Source organism: Peromyscus californicus, unplaced genomic scaffold, assembly GCF_007827085.1.
Source record: "Peromyscus californicus insignis strain IS unplaced genomic scaffold, ASM782708v3 Scaffold_18__1_contigs__length_77618521, whole genome shotgun sequence".
Lineage (NCBI taxonomy): Eukaryota > Metazoa > Chordata > Mammalia > Rodentia > Cricetidae > Peromyscus > Peromyscus californicus.
The window spans coordinates 46,794,269-46,812,042 of NW_026294480.1; the positions used below are offsets into that span (position 1 = coordinate 46,794,269).

Consider the following 17,774-nt stretch of genomic DNA (forward strand, 5'->3'; position numbering starts at 1 on the left):
TTTTTTTTTTTTTTTTTTTGCTGTACCAAAATCTCTGACAAAAGCGACTAGAAATGTTTATTTCGGCTCACAGTTTGAGGGTCCAGACCCGCATGGTGGAGAAGGCATGCAGGCTGTTCACATTGTATCTGCAGTCAGCAAGCAGCTCTTGGACCACTCTAGGAAAGACTGGGTTTGAAGTTCCTTTGGGTATCCGGGTTTAGATGCTCAGAGAGCACGTGGAACCCTGGGTCAGTGATCAAGAATGACCTTTCAGTGGAACTGTGTCTTTCAAATAAAATGTTTTAAGGATATTAGAGGTTAATCATTGCATTCAGCACCAGAGCGCCAGCCAAACTGAGACGTGAAAGGGCCAGAAAGCAAAATCCCCCAGAGCTTGAATTCTTAAGGAGCCATTGAAAGGACGTGGTTTGCCGGGCATGCGTTAAAGTTTACCGAGAGTGAAATAGAAGCAAAGGGAGTTCCAGAGAATGGAAGACCTTGGCCATATCTGATATTTTGTAGACAACAGATACGATAAATGTGAGCTTTGGGGGACTGAGAGATGGCTCCGCAGTTAAGAGCACATGCTGGTCTTGTAGAGGACCCTGCCTGGTTCAATTCCCAGCACCCAGATGGCAGGTTACAACTGTTTCTAACTCCAGTTCCAGAGGACCCATCACCCTCTTCTGGCCTCAGAGGGTACCACACACACCCACAGTATGCATTCATACATGTAGGTAAAGCACTCATACATAAAAACTAAAAATGTGAGCTTTGGGGGAAAATCATTAAGTTAAATAATTTAGATATTAAATTAAAAAATTAATGCATTCAGTGTGTATGTTTGTGTGCATACCATGTTGTGTGGGTCAGAGGACAGTTTGTGGGAGTTTTCATCTCTTCTACCGTGGGGTACTGAAGCTAGATGGGCCATCTTGCTGATGCTAGGCTATTTTTAATGTCAGAAAGAACATTTTGTGCAGTATAAGATGACAGAATACACAGTATTGAAAGAAATATAGGAAAAAAAAAACCCAGACAGAATAGTTAATTTTTGAAGAAATTGACAGAGGTAAAGTTTTACTAAGACAACTCAATTTTGAGAGTACCCAGAGCTACATGTGAGAAAAATGTATAGAAAACAGAATCTCAAAACTAAATCTAGTTGACCTCCAAATACCTTCTCATTACCAGTCCCTACTATAATTCTGGTATGTAGGTGGCTCTCAGCAGATATGCAGGAATGTGAAAATTCCTTCAATTTTATGTACTCTGTTTCCCCCTATATAATTTGACTGTTCTTAAGGCCTCTCAGTATCTGGGAGAGGCGTAAGTTCAGTTCAGCAATCTCACAGTTAAATAGCAGTTACTTTTCCAGTCTTCTCACACAGCCCTTTCCTCTGACTACGCTCAGGCTACGCTCAGGCTACACTCCGGCTACCCATCTCCATTTGCAAGCTCCATCCCTGGTACTACTTAAGAAAGCACTTTGTGCAGTTTTAAGTGTAGTTAAATGTCCTCAGGTACCTCACTTAAAATTCTGTCCATTTTTCTTGTCTTTGGCTCTGCAATCCTTAAGAATGAACTAGAAGGTTTGGGAAATGAGTTCATATAATAGTGTCCTATCCTTCAGACTGTCATTGTTCTCTTTGTGTAGAAGCTTCCTTGTTTTTCTATAATGTTTCATTTCCCAAGTACAGTAAATAGGACACCCCCAAGTACAGTATTTAGCTTTTGTGGGGTGTGGGTTCCAGACAGGGTTACTCAGTGTAGCACTGGCTGTCCTGGAACTCACACAATATTTAGCTTATAAAAGACATTTTTTTTAAGGTATGTATGCGTCACCCCAGGTTTCCAAAACATATTGCTTCTCCCATTTTTAACTTACCTGCAGGAAAGAACCCGATCCTTCATCCTGCAGGATGTCTCCACATTCTAGATTTCGTTGACTGCTCTCCTGGGGTACAGTTTAATAAGCTCTTTTTGTCTCTACTTCCAATAACCGGAAATCAGACAGTCCATTTCAGAACCTTTCCCCTCCCCCTCCAGCTTCCTCCCAGGTGTCGAGGAGTTGGTGGGTGCTCTTACACCATGGGTCTGGGTCTGAGGTGGCCAGGCTGGCTGATATAGAATTCCTTGGCTGGAGTTCAGTAGGTGTGTAAATTTTCTTCTTACTGATTTGCTGAGACTCCACAAGGAGAAAGTTTTCTCTCCCTTTCATTTGATTAGTTAGTCGCATAGTTAGAAACAAGACACAGGTTTGTTTTGGTATTGTCACTGGAGCTCTCCTACAGGCAAATGGATATCTAAGTGCAACACAGGAACTGGCCACTGTGGAGCTCTCCCACCACTAAATAAACCTTGCCTTGGTCTGAGGTCTTGACTTACTAGCTACAGACTCTGGATGAGCAGGACTGGTCAAGAGTCCTATTTATCTCATCAATGTAGCCAGATTTATGGGTAGGAAGATCTTTACCTTCTTAAGTTCCTAGAAATCAACCAACCAAAGACAGATTGCTAAAGAAAGAGATAGGTTTAATTATAATTATCGTAGTCACTGGAAAAGAGTGACTTAAGGGAACAGTTAGGATTTGTATCATGCATAATCTTTTTTGAGGTTAGAAACATTAATTGGTAGAATAATCATACGGCTTACCAGATACAGTGAGATATTTCAGTATGCATATACTGTCAATCTAAAATAACAACTCTGCTTTAAAGGAATACTTTCTTCCTTTCTTCCTTCCTTCCTTTCTCCTTCCTTCCTTCCTTCCTTCCTTCCTTCCTTCCTTCCTTCCTTCCTTCCTTCTTCCCTCCCTCCCTCCCTCCCTCCCCCCCCTCCCTCTCTCTCTCTCTCTCTCTCTCTCTCTCTCTTTCTTTCTTTCTTTCTTTCTTTCTTTCTTTCTTTCTTTCTTTCTTTTTGAGACAGTTATGAGAGACCATGGTGCCCCAGAATACAGATTCAAGTTACCAGAAATGAAGTATTCCCTAGTGGAAGAACATATATAAACTTCTGAAGTCACAGAACAAAAGAAAGCCACGAGCCAATGTATTTCCTGTAACATTGATACAGCCATCAGCGAGAGACTTATTATCAGAGTGGGGTGGGCATCTTTGCTAGGATTCTCATGTTACTCTATTCTTAGTTTTCAGGTTGGTAGAGATTAGCAGTGGGTCAAGATTTGCTGTCCATCTAAGATTTTTATCTAGAAGTCACAGGGCTGCTAGGTCAAATGCAGTGGTGGCCAGTGAGTGGTTACTGAAGGAAATAAAGATGGCCCCACATAACTTTGCATTTTGATTTGCAAACTCCATCTGTGCTAATGGACAGATGGTGTTCTAATCAGCCAGAGTCAACTTGTCTAGATGTTCTTCAGTATGAATATGGCTTCTTAAGAGACCTTTTCACAGTACAGGATAATCGAGTTAGGGTAACTGGCAAATCCGTCCCCACCTCAAACATACGTCATGTTTTGGGAAGAATTCAAAATCTGGTAGCCTTTATGAAGTACACAGTTTCTTGTATCATGCGATTATCATCCTCATGTATAGAGCATTAGAATGTCTATCCATACAGACCACAATACCTGTTAACTGTCCTTTGCCCTCCCCTGCACCCACCCTTCTCAACCTCTGAAAATGCTATTTGTGTTGTTGGATTTTTGCCAACTCGATACAAACTAGGGTGAGGAGAGAGGAGAGAGGAGGGAGCCTCAGTGAAGGAGGTGCCACCTTTGGATTGGCCGGTGGGTGGATCTGGGAGGCATTTTCTTTATTGATCATTGATACAGGTGATGTTAGCTCTGGGTAGATGGTACTAGGTTTTATAGGAAAACAAGCTGATCAAGCCCAGAGGAGCAAGCCAGTCAGCAGCATTCCTCTGTGGTCTTTGCTTCAGTTCCTGCCTGGTTCCTGCCTTGACTTCTTTTGATGATGGATATAATCTATAAGCCAAATGAATCCATTCTTTCCTAAGTTGCTTTTGGTCAGAAAATTTTATCCCGGCAACGGAAAGCAAACTGGGATTCTATTCCACTCTGTTCTTGTATAAAGTCAGCATTTCTTCAGTCTACGCAAATAAACTGTTTCAATTTAAGTTCTTGTTCTTGACATTTTGTTTAACATCATTTTTCTCCACGTTTATGTGTTTAACATCTTAATAGCGGAAGAAGAGGGAGAGAAAAGTCATTTCTGGGAAAGGAAAAAGGACTTTTGTAAAGATAAATCATCTGTAGGAGAAATGATAGGACATGTGATAGTTGTGCGGCCAGGTAGGCTCATGCATGGTGTAAGAATTCCCTGTTACTGAGTGTTCCTTTGCCCTGAGGAGGGGACTTTCTCGACAAGCAAGCCATTCTGAGTGTTTTGGGGAAGACTCACTGCCTACTTAAAAGATTTCAGGCACTCAAATGCTTTTTTTTTTAATTTTTTGAGACAGGGTTTCTCTGTGTAGCTTTGCACCTTTCCTGGAACTCACTCAGTAGCCCAGGCTGGCCTCGACCTCACAGAGATCCACTTGCCTCTGCCTCGCAAGTGCTGGGATTAAAGGCGTACGCCACCACTGCCCTGCTCAAATACTTTTTGTTTAAAATAAGTTTTTTGTTGTTATATTCTGGACCACTTCAAAAGCACATGTATGTATATTTGTGTATTCATATTTTTATTAATATATTAGATAATATCTTTCTGTGATAAATCCATAAGAGCAACAACTTACAGGAGGAAGGAGTTATTTTGCCTCTGGTCTGAGAGGTTTGGCTAGCTCCATTGTTTCTGGATCACAGTCAGGCAGAACATCATAGCAGAAAAATAAGTTGGAATGAAGTTGCTCACTTCCTTGTGGTCAGGAAACTGGGAGGTATAGAAAGGGGCCAGGGATAAAGTCTTGTGTTCCCAGGGCATAGTGACATACTCTCAAAGCCCACCGTTGGTGACATGTTTACCCCAGCAAGGTCTCTACTGGCTGGAGACCAGATGAGGGGGATATTTATCTTTCAGACCAGCACAAGGATAGTGAGAATCCATAGGGAGCAAGTTTAACACTGTGCCCCATTGGCGGAGTAAGAGTAGTAGGTTCTCGCCTAGAGCCTCTAACTTGTGTAGGCACGGATTCTTGGACCTGATGATGGTGCCAGGTATAGGTTTCATTTTGAGGAGCAGGCCTTAAATCTTGTCACTCAGCCACTGGTTACTCCCATCATATTCATGCCACTGTTGTCCCGGTTGGTAGATCCTGCTGGGCTGGTTGTAATTTTAGCTTGCAGCTTCCACAGCTGGACCAGACTGATTTCTTTCCTCCTCCAGTAAGTAGTATGCATAGCACCTATCAGCACTATGAAAGCCAGCCAGTAGGGGTGAAGCTTCCAGGTCAATGCCAGCTGTTTTTTGATTTCATGACTCAAATATAGGATGTCCTCAGCAATAGGATTTTATTGTCAAGCTCTGGAGCATAACCAAGAGCAATGACAATAGTCTCTGTCACTGGCCAACACTCCAATAGAGGTCACCCATACCTGACATGGGCCAACATGATCCTAAACAGAGAAAAAGCATTTCTACCCAAATCGGGAATAAGACAAGGACATAGAAACACTCCCCTGTCCTCCTGTTCAACATAGTACTTGATGTTAAGTGAAAGAGATGAAGGAGATACAGACATCAAGAATGGAAGAAGTCCAAGTACTTTATTTGCAGATGATATGATTCTTAAAAGACCATAAAGACTACCAGAAAACTACACTGGATAAACACATTCAGCAAAGTAGCAGGATACAGAGTTAAAACAAACAAAAAATCAGTAGTTTTTCTATATATTGGTGATAAACACACTGAGAAAAAAAGTCGGGGAAACAATGTCACTAATATTAACCTCGGAAATTAAAATATCTTGGAATAAATCTAACCAAGGAAGTGAACAACTTGTACAATGAAAATCTGAAGGCCCTGAGGGAAGAAATTGAAGATGCCAGAAGACAGAAGGACTTCCCATGTTCATGTTTAGTAGGATGAGAGTTGTGAAAACGGCCACCCTAGCAAAGGCAGGCTACAGATTCAGTGCACTCACCATCAAAATTTCAATGCAGTTAGTCACGGACACTGGGGGAAAAAAATTTTTTTTCTTTTTTTTTTTTCTTTTGGTTTTCCAAGATAGGGTTTCTCTATGTAACCCTGGCTGTCCTGGAACTTGCTCTGTAGACCAGACTGGCCTTGAACTCAGAGATTTCTTTTGCCTCTGTCTCCCAAGTGCTGGGATTAAAGGCGTGTGCCACCACTGCCTGACTGGAAAAAAAAAAATTATCTTGAAGTTTATATGGAAATTCAATAGACCCAGGATAGCCAAAACAATTCTCCATGTTTTTATGATGATGGAGAGTGACAGAGATAGCACATTGATTCCAATTTCTCAGTAACTGCCAAGGGTATACACTTACCAAGCAGAGGTAAATCAACGCTTCGGTATGCTCCTGCCAGTGTGTATCCCAGCATTTGGAGTACTTTTCTCAGTAGCTCTTTCCTCTGTCTCATTCAGCTGTTGAATTAAAGGAGACAGCTATGACAGCCTTAGGCTTTTGTGATTCTATTAATATCACAAGAGAACTTTTCTTCGGTTTTGCCAATAAAGGACAGTGAGGAAGGGAACCAGAAGGGAACCAGATCTGAATTGCAGAGGACTATTCTTCAGACGAATGAAGGGCATTAAGTAACTATCAGTAGACTGCTGTTGAAAATGTAAGTGGTTTGTACACGTGTTATTTATAAAAGGTATTCATGTATACAGAGCTACATATTGAATTTGCCTACAAATATAACTTTTCGTAACACATTTTCTTGTTCTTTTGTGATGAACAGAACAGTCCAGCGCCCCAGTAGAAAAAAACATTACTTTGGAAAGGCCTTCTGACCTGGAACTCATATGCCAGTTCACGACATCTGGGGATTTAAATTCAGTGAATGTGACTTGGAAAAAAGATGATGAATTTCTTGAGAATTTTGATGTTTTCAACACCACTAAAGTGGGAAACACTTTGTACAGTCAGTACAGGTATGTACATAAGGGTATAGACTGCCAGCCATAGCCAGTTTCTACGCAACTTTCTACTGATTAAGGATTTTTCCTTTGCAGTCATTTGAATGTTATGCTAATATTCTAATTTTCCTGTTTATAGAATTATCTCTGTTTTAAAATTTGGATTAATGACCTCATTTTTGTTAAATGTTTGTAAGAAGTAAGCTTGTATTAATAACTCTAATTATCTCCAGGTTCATCATTTTTAATAGCAAACAAATGGGAAATTATTCTTGTTTCTTGAATGGAAAAGAGGAGCTCAGAGGAACATTTAATATCAGAGGTCAGTATCTATAACTTCAGCATTATGTCCTTAGATTTCTATGCCCCTGGTATTTTATGTAATTACTATAGTAATAAATGTAGTTCAGCTGAAAGAAAGTCATTTACTTTGCATTGAGTCCCAAGAGGTAACCTTGACCATGCTCTTGCCTTTCCCAACCCACCCCTTTCTTCTTTTTCTTTTATCTCTGTTTAAAATACAAATTTTAGCTCAAAAGGCCAGCTGCCAAGGTTTTCATAACTTCTATAAATGTCTTAAATTTATTTGTTAATTGAGCCCTCTGTTTCGGAATATTACTTTAACGAAGTGTAGGTGTGTTACATTTGTTTCTGCTGCACTTGTCTAATTATGTAAAGAAGTGGTGCTGTTTCACCTTGCCTGCCTAAGGCAACTGATTGGTCTAATAAAAAGCTGAACGTCCAATACCTAGACAGGAGAGGGATAGGCGGGGCTGGCGGGCAGAGAGAATAAGTAGGAGGAGAAATCTAGGCTTGGGCGGGGAGGGAAGAATAGAAGAGAATGAGGGAGAAAAAAAAAGAGGCAGCTGGGGTCAGAAACGAGGCAGCTGCCAGCCAGACGACATGAGAAGCAAGAAAGTAGGACATACAGAAAGGTAAAAAGCCCCAAGGCAAAAGTAGATGAAGAGAAACAGATTATAATAACAGCCAAGATAAGGCCGAGCATTCATAACTAGTAATAGATCTCCTGTGTCATGATTTAGAAGCTGGTTGGTGGCCTAAAAGATGTTACAGCATCTCTAAGTCATCTGGATTGTGAGTTACTATGTTCCCAGACTGAGATATTATAGTTTGATATTATGTATCAGTGGCTTTAAAACTTTGCATTCAGAGGACTATCAAAGTCCCATATACCTCTGTGATGCACAGTGGTCCCTGAGTTTTGAGTCATCAAGTGTGAGCATTTCGGAACACAGTCACGGGTCTTCCAGAAACAAGATGCTACTCGTGAACTGCATCATGGGGTAATTTCAGCCTCGGTGTTCAGTGTAAGCCTGGGGAGAGTGTAGCCTACCACAGACCTTGGCTGTGTGGCAGAGTCTGCTATTCCTAGACTAGAACTATATCTGCTCCTGCCAGTGCGTGTCTGGCATTTGGAGTACGTTTCTCAGTAGCTCTTTCCTCTGTCTCATTCAGCTGTTGAATTAAAGGAGACAGCTATGACAGCCTTAGGCTTTTGTGATTCTATTAATATTACAAGAGAACTTTTCCTCAGCTTTGCTGATAAAGGACAGTGAGGACAGGAACCAGATCTAAATTGCAGAAGGACTATTCTTCAGATGAATGAAGGGCATTAAGTATCTGTCAGTAGACCTAGATATATCTAGGAGGTCACTGTGCTGAATGCAAGTGTAACACAAAGAAAGGCATGTGTTTGTCTAAATATATAAAAACACAGCATAAAAAATGGAAGTGGTCCATGTGAGAAGAGCACTTTCTGTGGATAAATTTGCTGGACTGGAATTGATCTGGCAAAGGAGAGGTGAGTGATTTGAAGCCTGACTACTGTGTGCTACTGTAGAGTTTTGTTTTGTTTTTAAACACAGCACACTTATGCACTGCTAAGTTTAATTTTAAAATATTTCTAATTTTATAATTTATTATATTTAACTTGTAACTTTTTATTTTGTACATTATTATTTTTTAATATTTGACCTTTATAATAGCAGCCTAAACCACACCCATTTTGTTTTGCTTTGTTTTGTTTTTTGAGACAGGGTTTCTCTTTGTGTAGCCCTGGCTGTCCTGGAATTTGTTCTGTGGACCGGGCTGGCCTTGAACTCATAGAGATCCACTTGCCTGTGCCTCCTGAATGCTGGGATTAAAGGCATGCACCCCCACTCTGCTTAACGAATTTTTTTTTGACCTTCATAAATTATTTTGTTAATAAAGAAGACACTCCCATTAAGTATATCACTATCAGTACCTTCTGTTTACTGAACTTGACCTACTGGATGGTCTGCAGAGCCACAACATAGGGTGTTGTTGGCTCCTGAGAATAATGCTGGACCCTGGAATACTTCTGGAAGAGCCTAGACTTGTTGAGGTCTTTCTTTGGAAGCATGCCCATGGTGATTTGCTCACTTTGGTTTTGGTTTTGTTACCATAGATTTGCTGATAAGCAGATAATTTAGGATGAACATTCTCATCTCTGAGTAGAATTCTTTCAGTATCAGGGTCCATGATTTCCAGTGTTTTAGGGAATGAATTGAAATCTGCTAAGTTTCTACTAAACCATCTACTGTGAGTTTTCATGGAGGTTCTTGATTTCTCTCAACTCTTCTCCAGTTACCCTTTCCACCGGGGATGGGGATGTTTCAGCTCCTTCATGTTATCTTGTTTCATTGGTGACTGAAATGCCATCCAGTAGCATTTTATCAAAGCAATTTTTATACAAACACAATTATGACATCCATCTCTTCCTCATGGGAATAAACAATTAGAATATTTTTCTCATCATTAAAGAAAACATTAGAAGGCCTCAGTGTTGTAATAAAGACTAATTGTTTGAGTTAGACAACTGCCTTCATGAAAATCCCAACATTCTGTGGTAGATTAGTGAACCACAGTTTGCTGGTATCTGGATAGTGGAGTCTGTTGCCATAGTAACTGCTTTTGTCTTTGCTTCGTGTTCAGTTTTCCCTAACAGTTCTGAAGCCCGAGTAGCCTCTGACACACATGGATGCTGTGCTCAGGGCTCATCCGTAGCAGAATGGCCTGCTTCTTCGCTGTTTGATTTCTAATTGGCCCACTCCCATGTCCCTCATAAGTTCCCTGTATACTCACACTCAAGACTTATTTTTTTAATTATTCCAACTTGGAAGTTATAATGCATCTTTGGAGTTATACCGTTTGATCTTTGCAATTGCAGAAATTGCCGTCATACTTGGATTACATTATGTATGCTCCTGGTTTAGCTTCTGTCCCTTTGCCTGATTGACTTGTGCAGCAATAGTCACCGTGTATTCTCCTGCTTCCCTTACTTCTTCATTAATTTCTTTCCTCTTTTGCTACTTTGCCTTCCCTTTATCCCCCTTCTCTTCTGTTCCCCCTTTTCTTCTCCTTCTCCTTCACTCCCCCTTACTTCCGACCCCCTTCCTCTTTTCTTTCTCATGAACAAAGTAGAAAATGTAGACGCTTCCACTATGAATGTTAGGGTTGTCTTTGTTAGTTTTGTGAAGAATTCCATTGGCGATATGATAAGGATTTTGTGGGATCTGTAGACTATTTTGGTCATGAAGCCATTTTCATTCACATCTTTAATTCTACTGGCCCATGAGCACCCGGATCATCTCCCATCACCCAGGATGTTCCTCAGTTTCCTCCTTCAGTGTCTTCAAGATTTCAGTGTAAAGGTCTTTCACCTCCTTAGGTTATTTCTAGGTTTTTTTTTTTTTTTAAGCTATTGTGAGTGAGATTGTCTTGTTGATTCCTTTCTTGGCATATTTGTTATTGGCATATGAAAAGCTAATTATATATATTGATTTTTGTGTCTGCTATTTTGTTAAAGATATTGATCAGATCTAAGAATTTTCTAATTTTCTAATGGCGTCTACAGGGTCTTTTAAGTCTCTCCTCTCCCGAATTTGTGTCCCCTTTATTTTTTTCTCTTGTGTTGTTTTTCTAGCTCAGGCTTTCAGTTCTAGACTGAATGAGAGAGTGGAGACCCTTATATCTCATCACTTCTGGTTTTTCCCCATTTAGAATAGTGAAGACTCTAGATTTCCCATACATAATGCTTTCGTTGTGCTGAGGTATGTGCCCTGTATTCGTAGTTTCTTCATGGTTCTTATCACAAAGGGTGTTGAACTTTGTCTACAGTTGAGGTCTCACTGAAGGGGTAGGGCAAAAAGAGAGAAGTTGCAATATGTATGTGCAATATAAAACCAGAAGAAACTATTTGGAGGTCGATAGAAAGTAGTTAGGAGGTGGACAGGGTGGTTAGGGACAAAAATAGAGTATAGTAATAAATATGTACAATGATATGGATCCCATTCATGATGGAACACTGGGCCCATCTTGTGTATGTCTGTTGCAGGTCCCCATAACTTCTGTGATTTTATGAGTACAGATTGTCATGTCTAGAAGGCAGCATTTTACAGCATTCCTTCCTATTCTCTGGCTTTTACATTTTTTCTACCTTCATTTTTCAGGGGGTACTCCAAGGTCCTTGGAGGGTTTGATATAGAAATATATAGAGATGAGTATTAACCACTATGTGTTGCAAAAAGAACCTCTACCAAGGCTGAGAGCAACACTGATATGTGGGTGTAAATGTAGATATTTAGATGGCAGTGTGAAAACACATATTCAACACTACAGTTATAGGTTCCCTCCAGGGCCTCTGACCTCCCAGCCACAGGCTTTTTATTTTTCTTTACTTTTGAGACAGGGTCTCACGTAGCCCAGACTAGTTTCAAACTTGCTATGTACAAACTTGCTCTGTAGCCAAGGATGATATTTGACTTCTGATTTTCCTTCTTCAGCTTCCCAAGTGATGACAGGCGTGTACCACCACGCTTACCTCCATCACCAGTTTTTTTTTTTTTAAAGATTTATTTATTTATTATGTATACAGCATCATGACTGCAGGCCAGAAGAGGGCACCAGATCTCATTACAAATGGTTGTGAGCCACCATGTGGTTGCTGGGAATTGAACTCAGGACCTCTGGAAGAACAGTCAGTGCTCTTAACCTCTGAGCCATCTCTCCAGCCCTCCATCACCAGTTTTAATCGTATCTTGCAGGGCTGCAAAAAGCTATTGCATATCTCCTTTGAAAATTGGCTTGAAGCAGTTTAATTCAACTCATTTGTTTTTAATGCCCACTTAACATTAATGTAACTTTTAAGTATGCACTATATCCTGAAGACATTTATAAAATTAGTAATTTGGGTCCTTTCAGAGATTCCTTGCTAAAAATAATAACTCTCCGTAATTCATTTAAAATTGAATATTGTTTGGAGAAATAATTTTATTTGAGTAGAATTTAAAGGCGTCTGTACAACAACTTATATCATAGTTATTATTTTATTAGGTTTGTTAGGCTTATGTATTAGTGTATATTTTTGTAAATATTATCTACATGGTTTGCTTATGGTTTTTCCTAGGGAGAATGATCTTTGCTTATTAGTATTACAAATAAATGTGCATAAAAAGCCAGTTTTATCTTGTGCTGTAAATTGATGAGCCAGATCATTCTTTTTTTTTTTTTTTTGAGACAGGGTTTCTCTGTGTAGCCCTGGCTGTCCTGGAACACACTCTGTAGATCAGGCTGGCCTCAAACTCCGAGATTCCTCTGCCTCTGCCTCCAAAGTGCTGGGATTAAAGGCATGAGCCACCACCGCTCACCTACAATTTAAGCTGTTTATTGTACCAATCACAGCATTACACTGTTACACAGTGTACAAATACCCCTCAACAATGTTGCTGATGAGTATGATGGAAAAATATATCCTGCTGACAGAGCAAGAGAGTGGAGGTGCAGCTGCTCATACACTGGGGATCATGTCCCACCCACCCATGAATGATGGCATGAATGTTCCTAGTGGTGGGCCAAATCTTATGAGAGACAGAAAAAACTTCGGTAACATTTATTAATATTAAAAATCTCATAATGAGCCTGGCAGTGGTGGCGTACACCTTTAATCCCAGCATTCAGGAGGCAGAGGTAGATGGATCTCTAAATTTGATGGCAGCTTGGTCTACAGAATGAGTTTCAGGAAAGCCCGGGTTACACAGAGAAACCCTGTTTTGAAAAAAACAAACCAAACCAAACAAAATAAAACAAAAATCTCAGAAAATGCAAAAATGTAATGGTGAAATTTTGATAATATAGCATATGTTGAGCCTGGTTCTGGATCAGTCATCTGTCTTTCCTGAGAATTTTCCAGATATGAAGTGTGGAAAAGTAGCCTAATAGAGTCACCTAAAGGTGTCTTAGCTGTCTTTGCTTCATATGATCATTTCTAATTACCCTTGAGATGAGCATGACATTTGGGCCAGGGTTCCAGCCTATGAATGCACAAGTACAGAGCTTTATTTTCGTCACTTTGGAGAGCTGTTACTTTCGCTGGGTAGATTCAAGCCCCCCTTTCTAGTTTGAATTAGACTTTGCACCCTCCAGTCCTGAGACTCCAGTCTGTCCCACTTTATTCAAAGTTTTGAAACTAAAATGATATCTTAGAATACCTTCATCCTGTCCTTATCAATACATGTTTCTAAATGTGAGCAGTAACCCTGAACAAACTGTGATCCCCAGTACAGTTTAGGAAAAAAAAAAAAAACAAAAAACAAAAAACTTCTGGGTCAGGAGTGCTGGCACACACCTTTAATCTCATCACTCTGTAGGCAGAAGCGGGTGGATCTCTTCAAGGCCAGCCTGGTTTATATATCAAATTCTAGGCCAGCAAGGGCTACCCAGTGAGACCCTATCACAAACAAACACACACCCACAATCTATCTATCTATCTATCTGTCTGTCTATCTATCTATCTATCTATCTATCTATCTATCTATCTATCTATCTATCTATCTATCATCTAGCTAGCTAGCTATGCTGTTGATAATCATCCTGAGCAGAGCAGATGGAAGCTGGGCAGCTTTCGAAAAGGCTTCTGTTTGAGCCAGACTTGCTTGATCGGCAGACCTTTAGCCTAGGAGACAGTCAAGACACAGAAGAGAGCAAGAGAAAGGACTTTTGGTTTCAACGTTTCAGCTTCTCTGCCTCTGCATTGTCGCCTAATGTTTGGGCTGCAGACTTATCTCAGCATTCAGACGGGCTGGTTTGATAGCCCATCCATGGTTCCTTAGCCAGCTCTTACAGGGTACCTGATTCTTAAAAAGCCCCTTCTCACTGCCTGTTACGTGTCGAGCATCTCCATCATAGAGCTTTACTGAACAATAGAGTTCTACCTATTTCCCCACCCTCAGTCCAAAATTTGACTTTCCCACTTTTTTTTTTAATTTATTTTTATTTTACATGCATTGGTGTTTTGCTTGCATGTATGTCTGTGTGAGGGTATCAGGTCCCTTAGAACTGAAGTTACAGATAGTTGTGAGCTGCCTTGTGGTTGCTGGGAATTGAACCCAGGTCCCCTGGAAGAATAGTCACTGCTCTTAACTGCTGAGCTATCTCTCCAGCCCTGGCTTTCCCACTTTTGATTCTTGGTTTGTGGATATGTGACAATCTTTTGGTTGTATTTCAACACATAATTTCCTGCTAAAGGAAATTTCTTGAGAAAGAAGCATGCTGTGCTAGCTAATTTTATGTGTGACCTGAGAGTTGTAAGCTGAAATAAACCCTTTCTTTCCCAAGTTGCTTTTGGTCAAGGTCTTTTATCACAGCAATAGAAACCCTAACTAAGACACATACCAAGTTTGAGAAATAGAGTGTCTAGAAGACAGAGAGCCTGGGATAGTGGAAACTGTGGCCCTGACCAGTGCTGGGCTTCAGAATCTTTTTCGGAGCAGTTTTTACCTAATAGTGAGCTCAGCCCAGTACAAGAAGTCAGTGAATCAGGGCTTTAAAACTACCATTTCTGCTTTTCCATATGGGCCTTGAGAAGTGTGACTCAACTCCATTTTAGGTTTGGTAGGGAGGGACCTTGTGGCTTCAGAAAAGGACAGGCAAGTTCTGATCCATGCTTAATCTATAGATCTTTAATTCACGCCTTCCAAAACATTGCTGAGTCCTCTGCTCCCTAAAGTGAACCACCAGCCCTCAGACATTGGGGTGTTACCATGTTTCCCATCGGTTCTTGAGCCTCACCAAGTGCTGCATATTTTGTAAAGAAGCCTGGTGAGAAGGTAGTGTGAAGCTGGGAGGTTGGAAGTGCTTTTTCACGACATCCAGGACATTTTCCAGTCTTGATGACAAAAACCACGGATAGGGAACCATGCGTAAGCGAGCCAAATCATGTGATTGTTGACTAGCCAGGAATATAAATGTTGCTTATGTTAAATCTTAGGAAGACTTGACAGTGTGGGTAGCTTCTTTCTTTCTTTCTTTCTTTCTTTCTTTCTTTCTTTCTTTCTTTCTTTCTTTCTTTCTTTCTTTCTTTTCTTTCTTTCTTTCTTTTTCTTTCTTTCCTTCTTTCTTTCCCTCCCTCCCTCCCTTCTTTCTTTCTTTCTTTTTTCCTGGCGAGTGCTTACAAACTTCAATCAAAGTAGTAGAATAGTCTGTCCCTCTACAACCCAAACTTAGTTTAGTGTTTACAACTGTGGAGAAGGAAGAGCGTTCATCTGAACTGGGAGCAAAACAGAGTCAACAGGGATGGAATTATTTACGTCTCTCAATCCCCAGTTCTAGAAAACAGATGAGTCTGTGTGCTACAGTATGAGCAAGTATTGCCATTTCCTCTTTCTAAGGCTAGAGACCAGAGTGCTGAATGAAGGAAAGGAAGTCATATAGAGCCTAACAGAGACCTTCCCAGTCCACAGACCATTGCCCAGCCTTAGGCAGCTCCCACCACCCGTTTTTAGTGAAGAAATTGACCCTGCCGTAAGAAACGAAGAATAAAATGTTCTGGGATTCCACCCGATTGAGCCTTTAGCATTTTGACATTTAATCATTTTCTTTTCCTCAATAACTTAAAATATACTTGCTACATCAGTATCAAAACAGATGGTCTGCTCTTCCCCTTGGATCTGAGGATCACTTCCAATTTTTTTCATAGTGGTTATTTTCCTCAACTTCTGAGCCATCTGGATTTATAAATGAGTTCGGAGGTAGTAGCTGTAGACTGATAGTGTTGACATATAATAGCCTGACTTGGGGCAGAATACCTTTGGAAGAGACTCCTCTCCCCTCACCCCCTTTCCATTTAAATACATTTAGACTTAAATTATTTTCTTAAAATTTTGGTTCTTGGTTTTATAAAATTACTATCTGCTTTTTTTCCTGTCTCTTCTCATTATAAACAGCATATTGTAAGCGAGGCATTTCTGTTTTACTCTTAGGTTTTGTAATAATTTGTAGGGTGATTTTTTTTTTTTCATATATCCTTTCTGTTCCACATACGACCTCTGTCTAGAAGGAAGCTTGTTTTGATCTTTTTAACCGGTTTTATTTCTTGTTATTGGGAGGACCTAGCTGGGCGTTGTTGCTAGAGTTTTCCTGCCTGGCCCACAGTCAGGACAAATCTCTCTCACCCGCCAGTCCCAAGCCGCTCAAACCCGATCAAATAAACACAGAGACTTATATTGGTTTCAAACTGTATGGCCGTGGCAGGCTTCTTGCTAACTGTTCTTACAGCTTAAATTAATCCATTTCTATTAATCTATACCTTGCCACGTGGCTTGTGGCTTACCGGTACTTTACATCTTCCTTATCCTGATGGCGGCTGGCAGTGTCTCCTCCTCAGCCTTCCACTTCCCAGCTCTATTCTCCTCCTTGTCCCGCCTACACTTCCTGCCTAGCCAATGGCCAATCAGTGATTTATTTATTGACCAATCAGCAACACATTTGACATACAGACCATCCCACAGTACTTCCCCTTTTCTTTTCTTAAAAAGGAAGGTTTTAACCTTTACACATCTCCAAAGTCAGCTTGGTATGTTTGGGAATTTGGGCGTAGCTTCTCTTACTACTTCCTGCTGGAGGGGGGTGCTGTATCTTATGGGGAAACAAAGAAAATTTTAGGATCATGGAGTAGTCCGTGAGGCTGTATCATCTGAGCCAGTTGTCTTGAAACGGTTCTGGATGTTGGATCATCTGGGCCATGGTGTCATCGGAGACCTTTCAGGGGGTCTTGGCTGGTCAAACCTGATGTATCTTACTCTGGAACAAATCCATAGCCTCTTGCTTTCTGTGGAAACAAAAGAGACTCTTTTCCAAAGCAACATATCCTTACATCCAAATTTTGAAGTCAAAGTATCTTTAAAATATACGTACTGGTTTAACTCAGCTTCCTTTACAATCAAACATCTCTCTGTAGTTAAGAATCCCAAAGACAACACAATCCAGACTCTCTGTGTAATAGTCATCTCTACGTGGCTTATTTTTTATATTAATTTTACTGTCTCTTTAAAGACTTTATTTTTTAAAACCATGTATTTGTTTCTATACTGTATATATCACCTTTTTTTTTGTCTCTTTCAAGCCTACGTATATTTTACACACATTTTAAACTATTACATCTGAATCTGTCTTATTGTGAATCTATTGCTTTAAGCTGCAGCAGCTGTGGCTGCTGGCTCCGCCCACCTCAGCTTCCCAACATGGCGTGGTACTTTACCACCAGCTCTGGGAGCTATCGTGGGTCTATGCTTTTATCCAAGCAGCGTGTAGCCCAGAAACCTCTTTTTTTGTTTTGTACTAGCAAAGGCTAAATCCACAATGTAGCTTAATGTGTCACTTGCAGAGGCCTCATTCCCGCCATACTGCAGGTCGAGCGCGCACGCCAGCAACCCGCCAGTAGCTCAAA

At 40.5% G+C, this 17,774-nt stretch overlaps 1 protein-coding gene across 1 annotated transcript in view; it reads left to right on the forward strand.

The window, feature by feature from the left end:
* Positions 1-17,774, forward strand: part of Emb (embigin) — a 55,947-nt gene that overhangs the window by 20,856 nt on the left and 17,317 nt on the right. The window contains exons 3-4 of the mRNA XM_052743321.1: positions 6,832-7,024; positions 7,243-7,331. Of these exons, the coding sequence (XP_052599281.1) occupies positions 6,832-7,024; positions 7,243-7,331 (282 nt within the window). The remainder of the gene's footprint in view (positions 1-6,831; positions 7,025-7,242; positions 7,332-17,774) is intronic.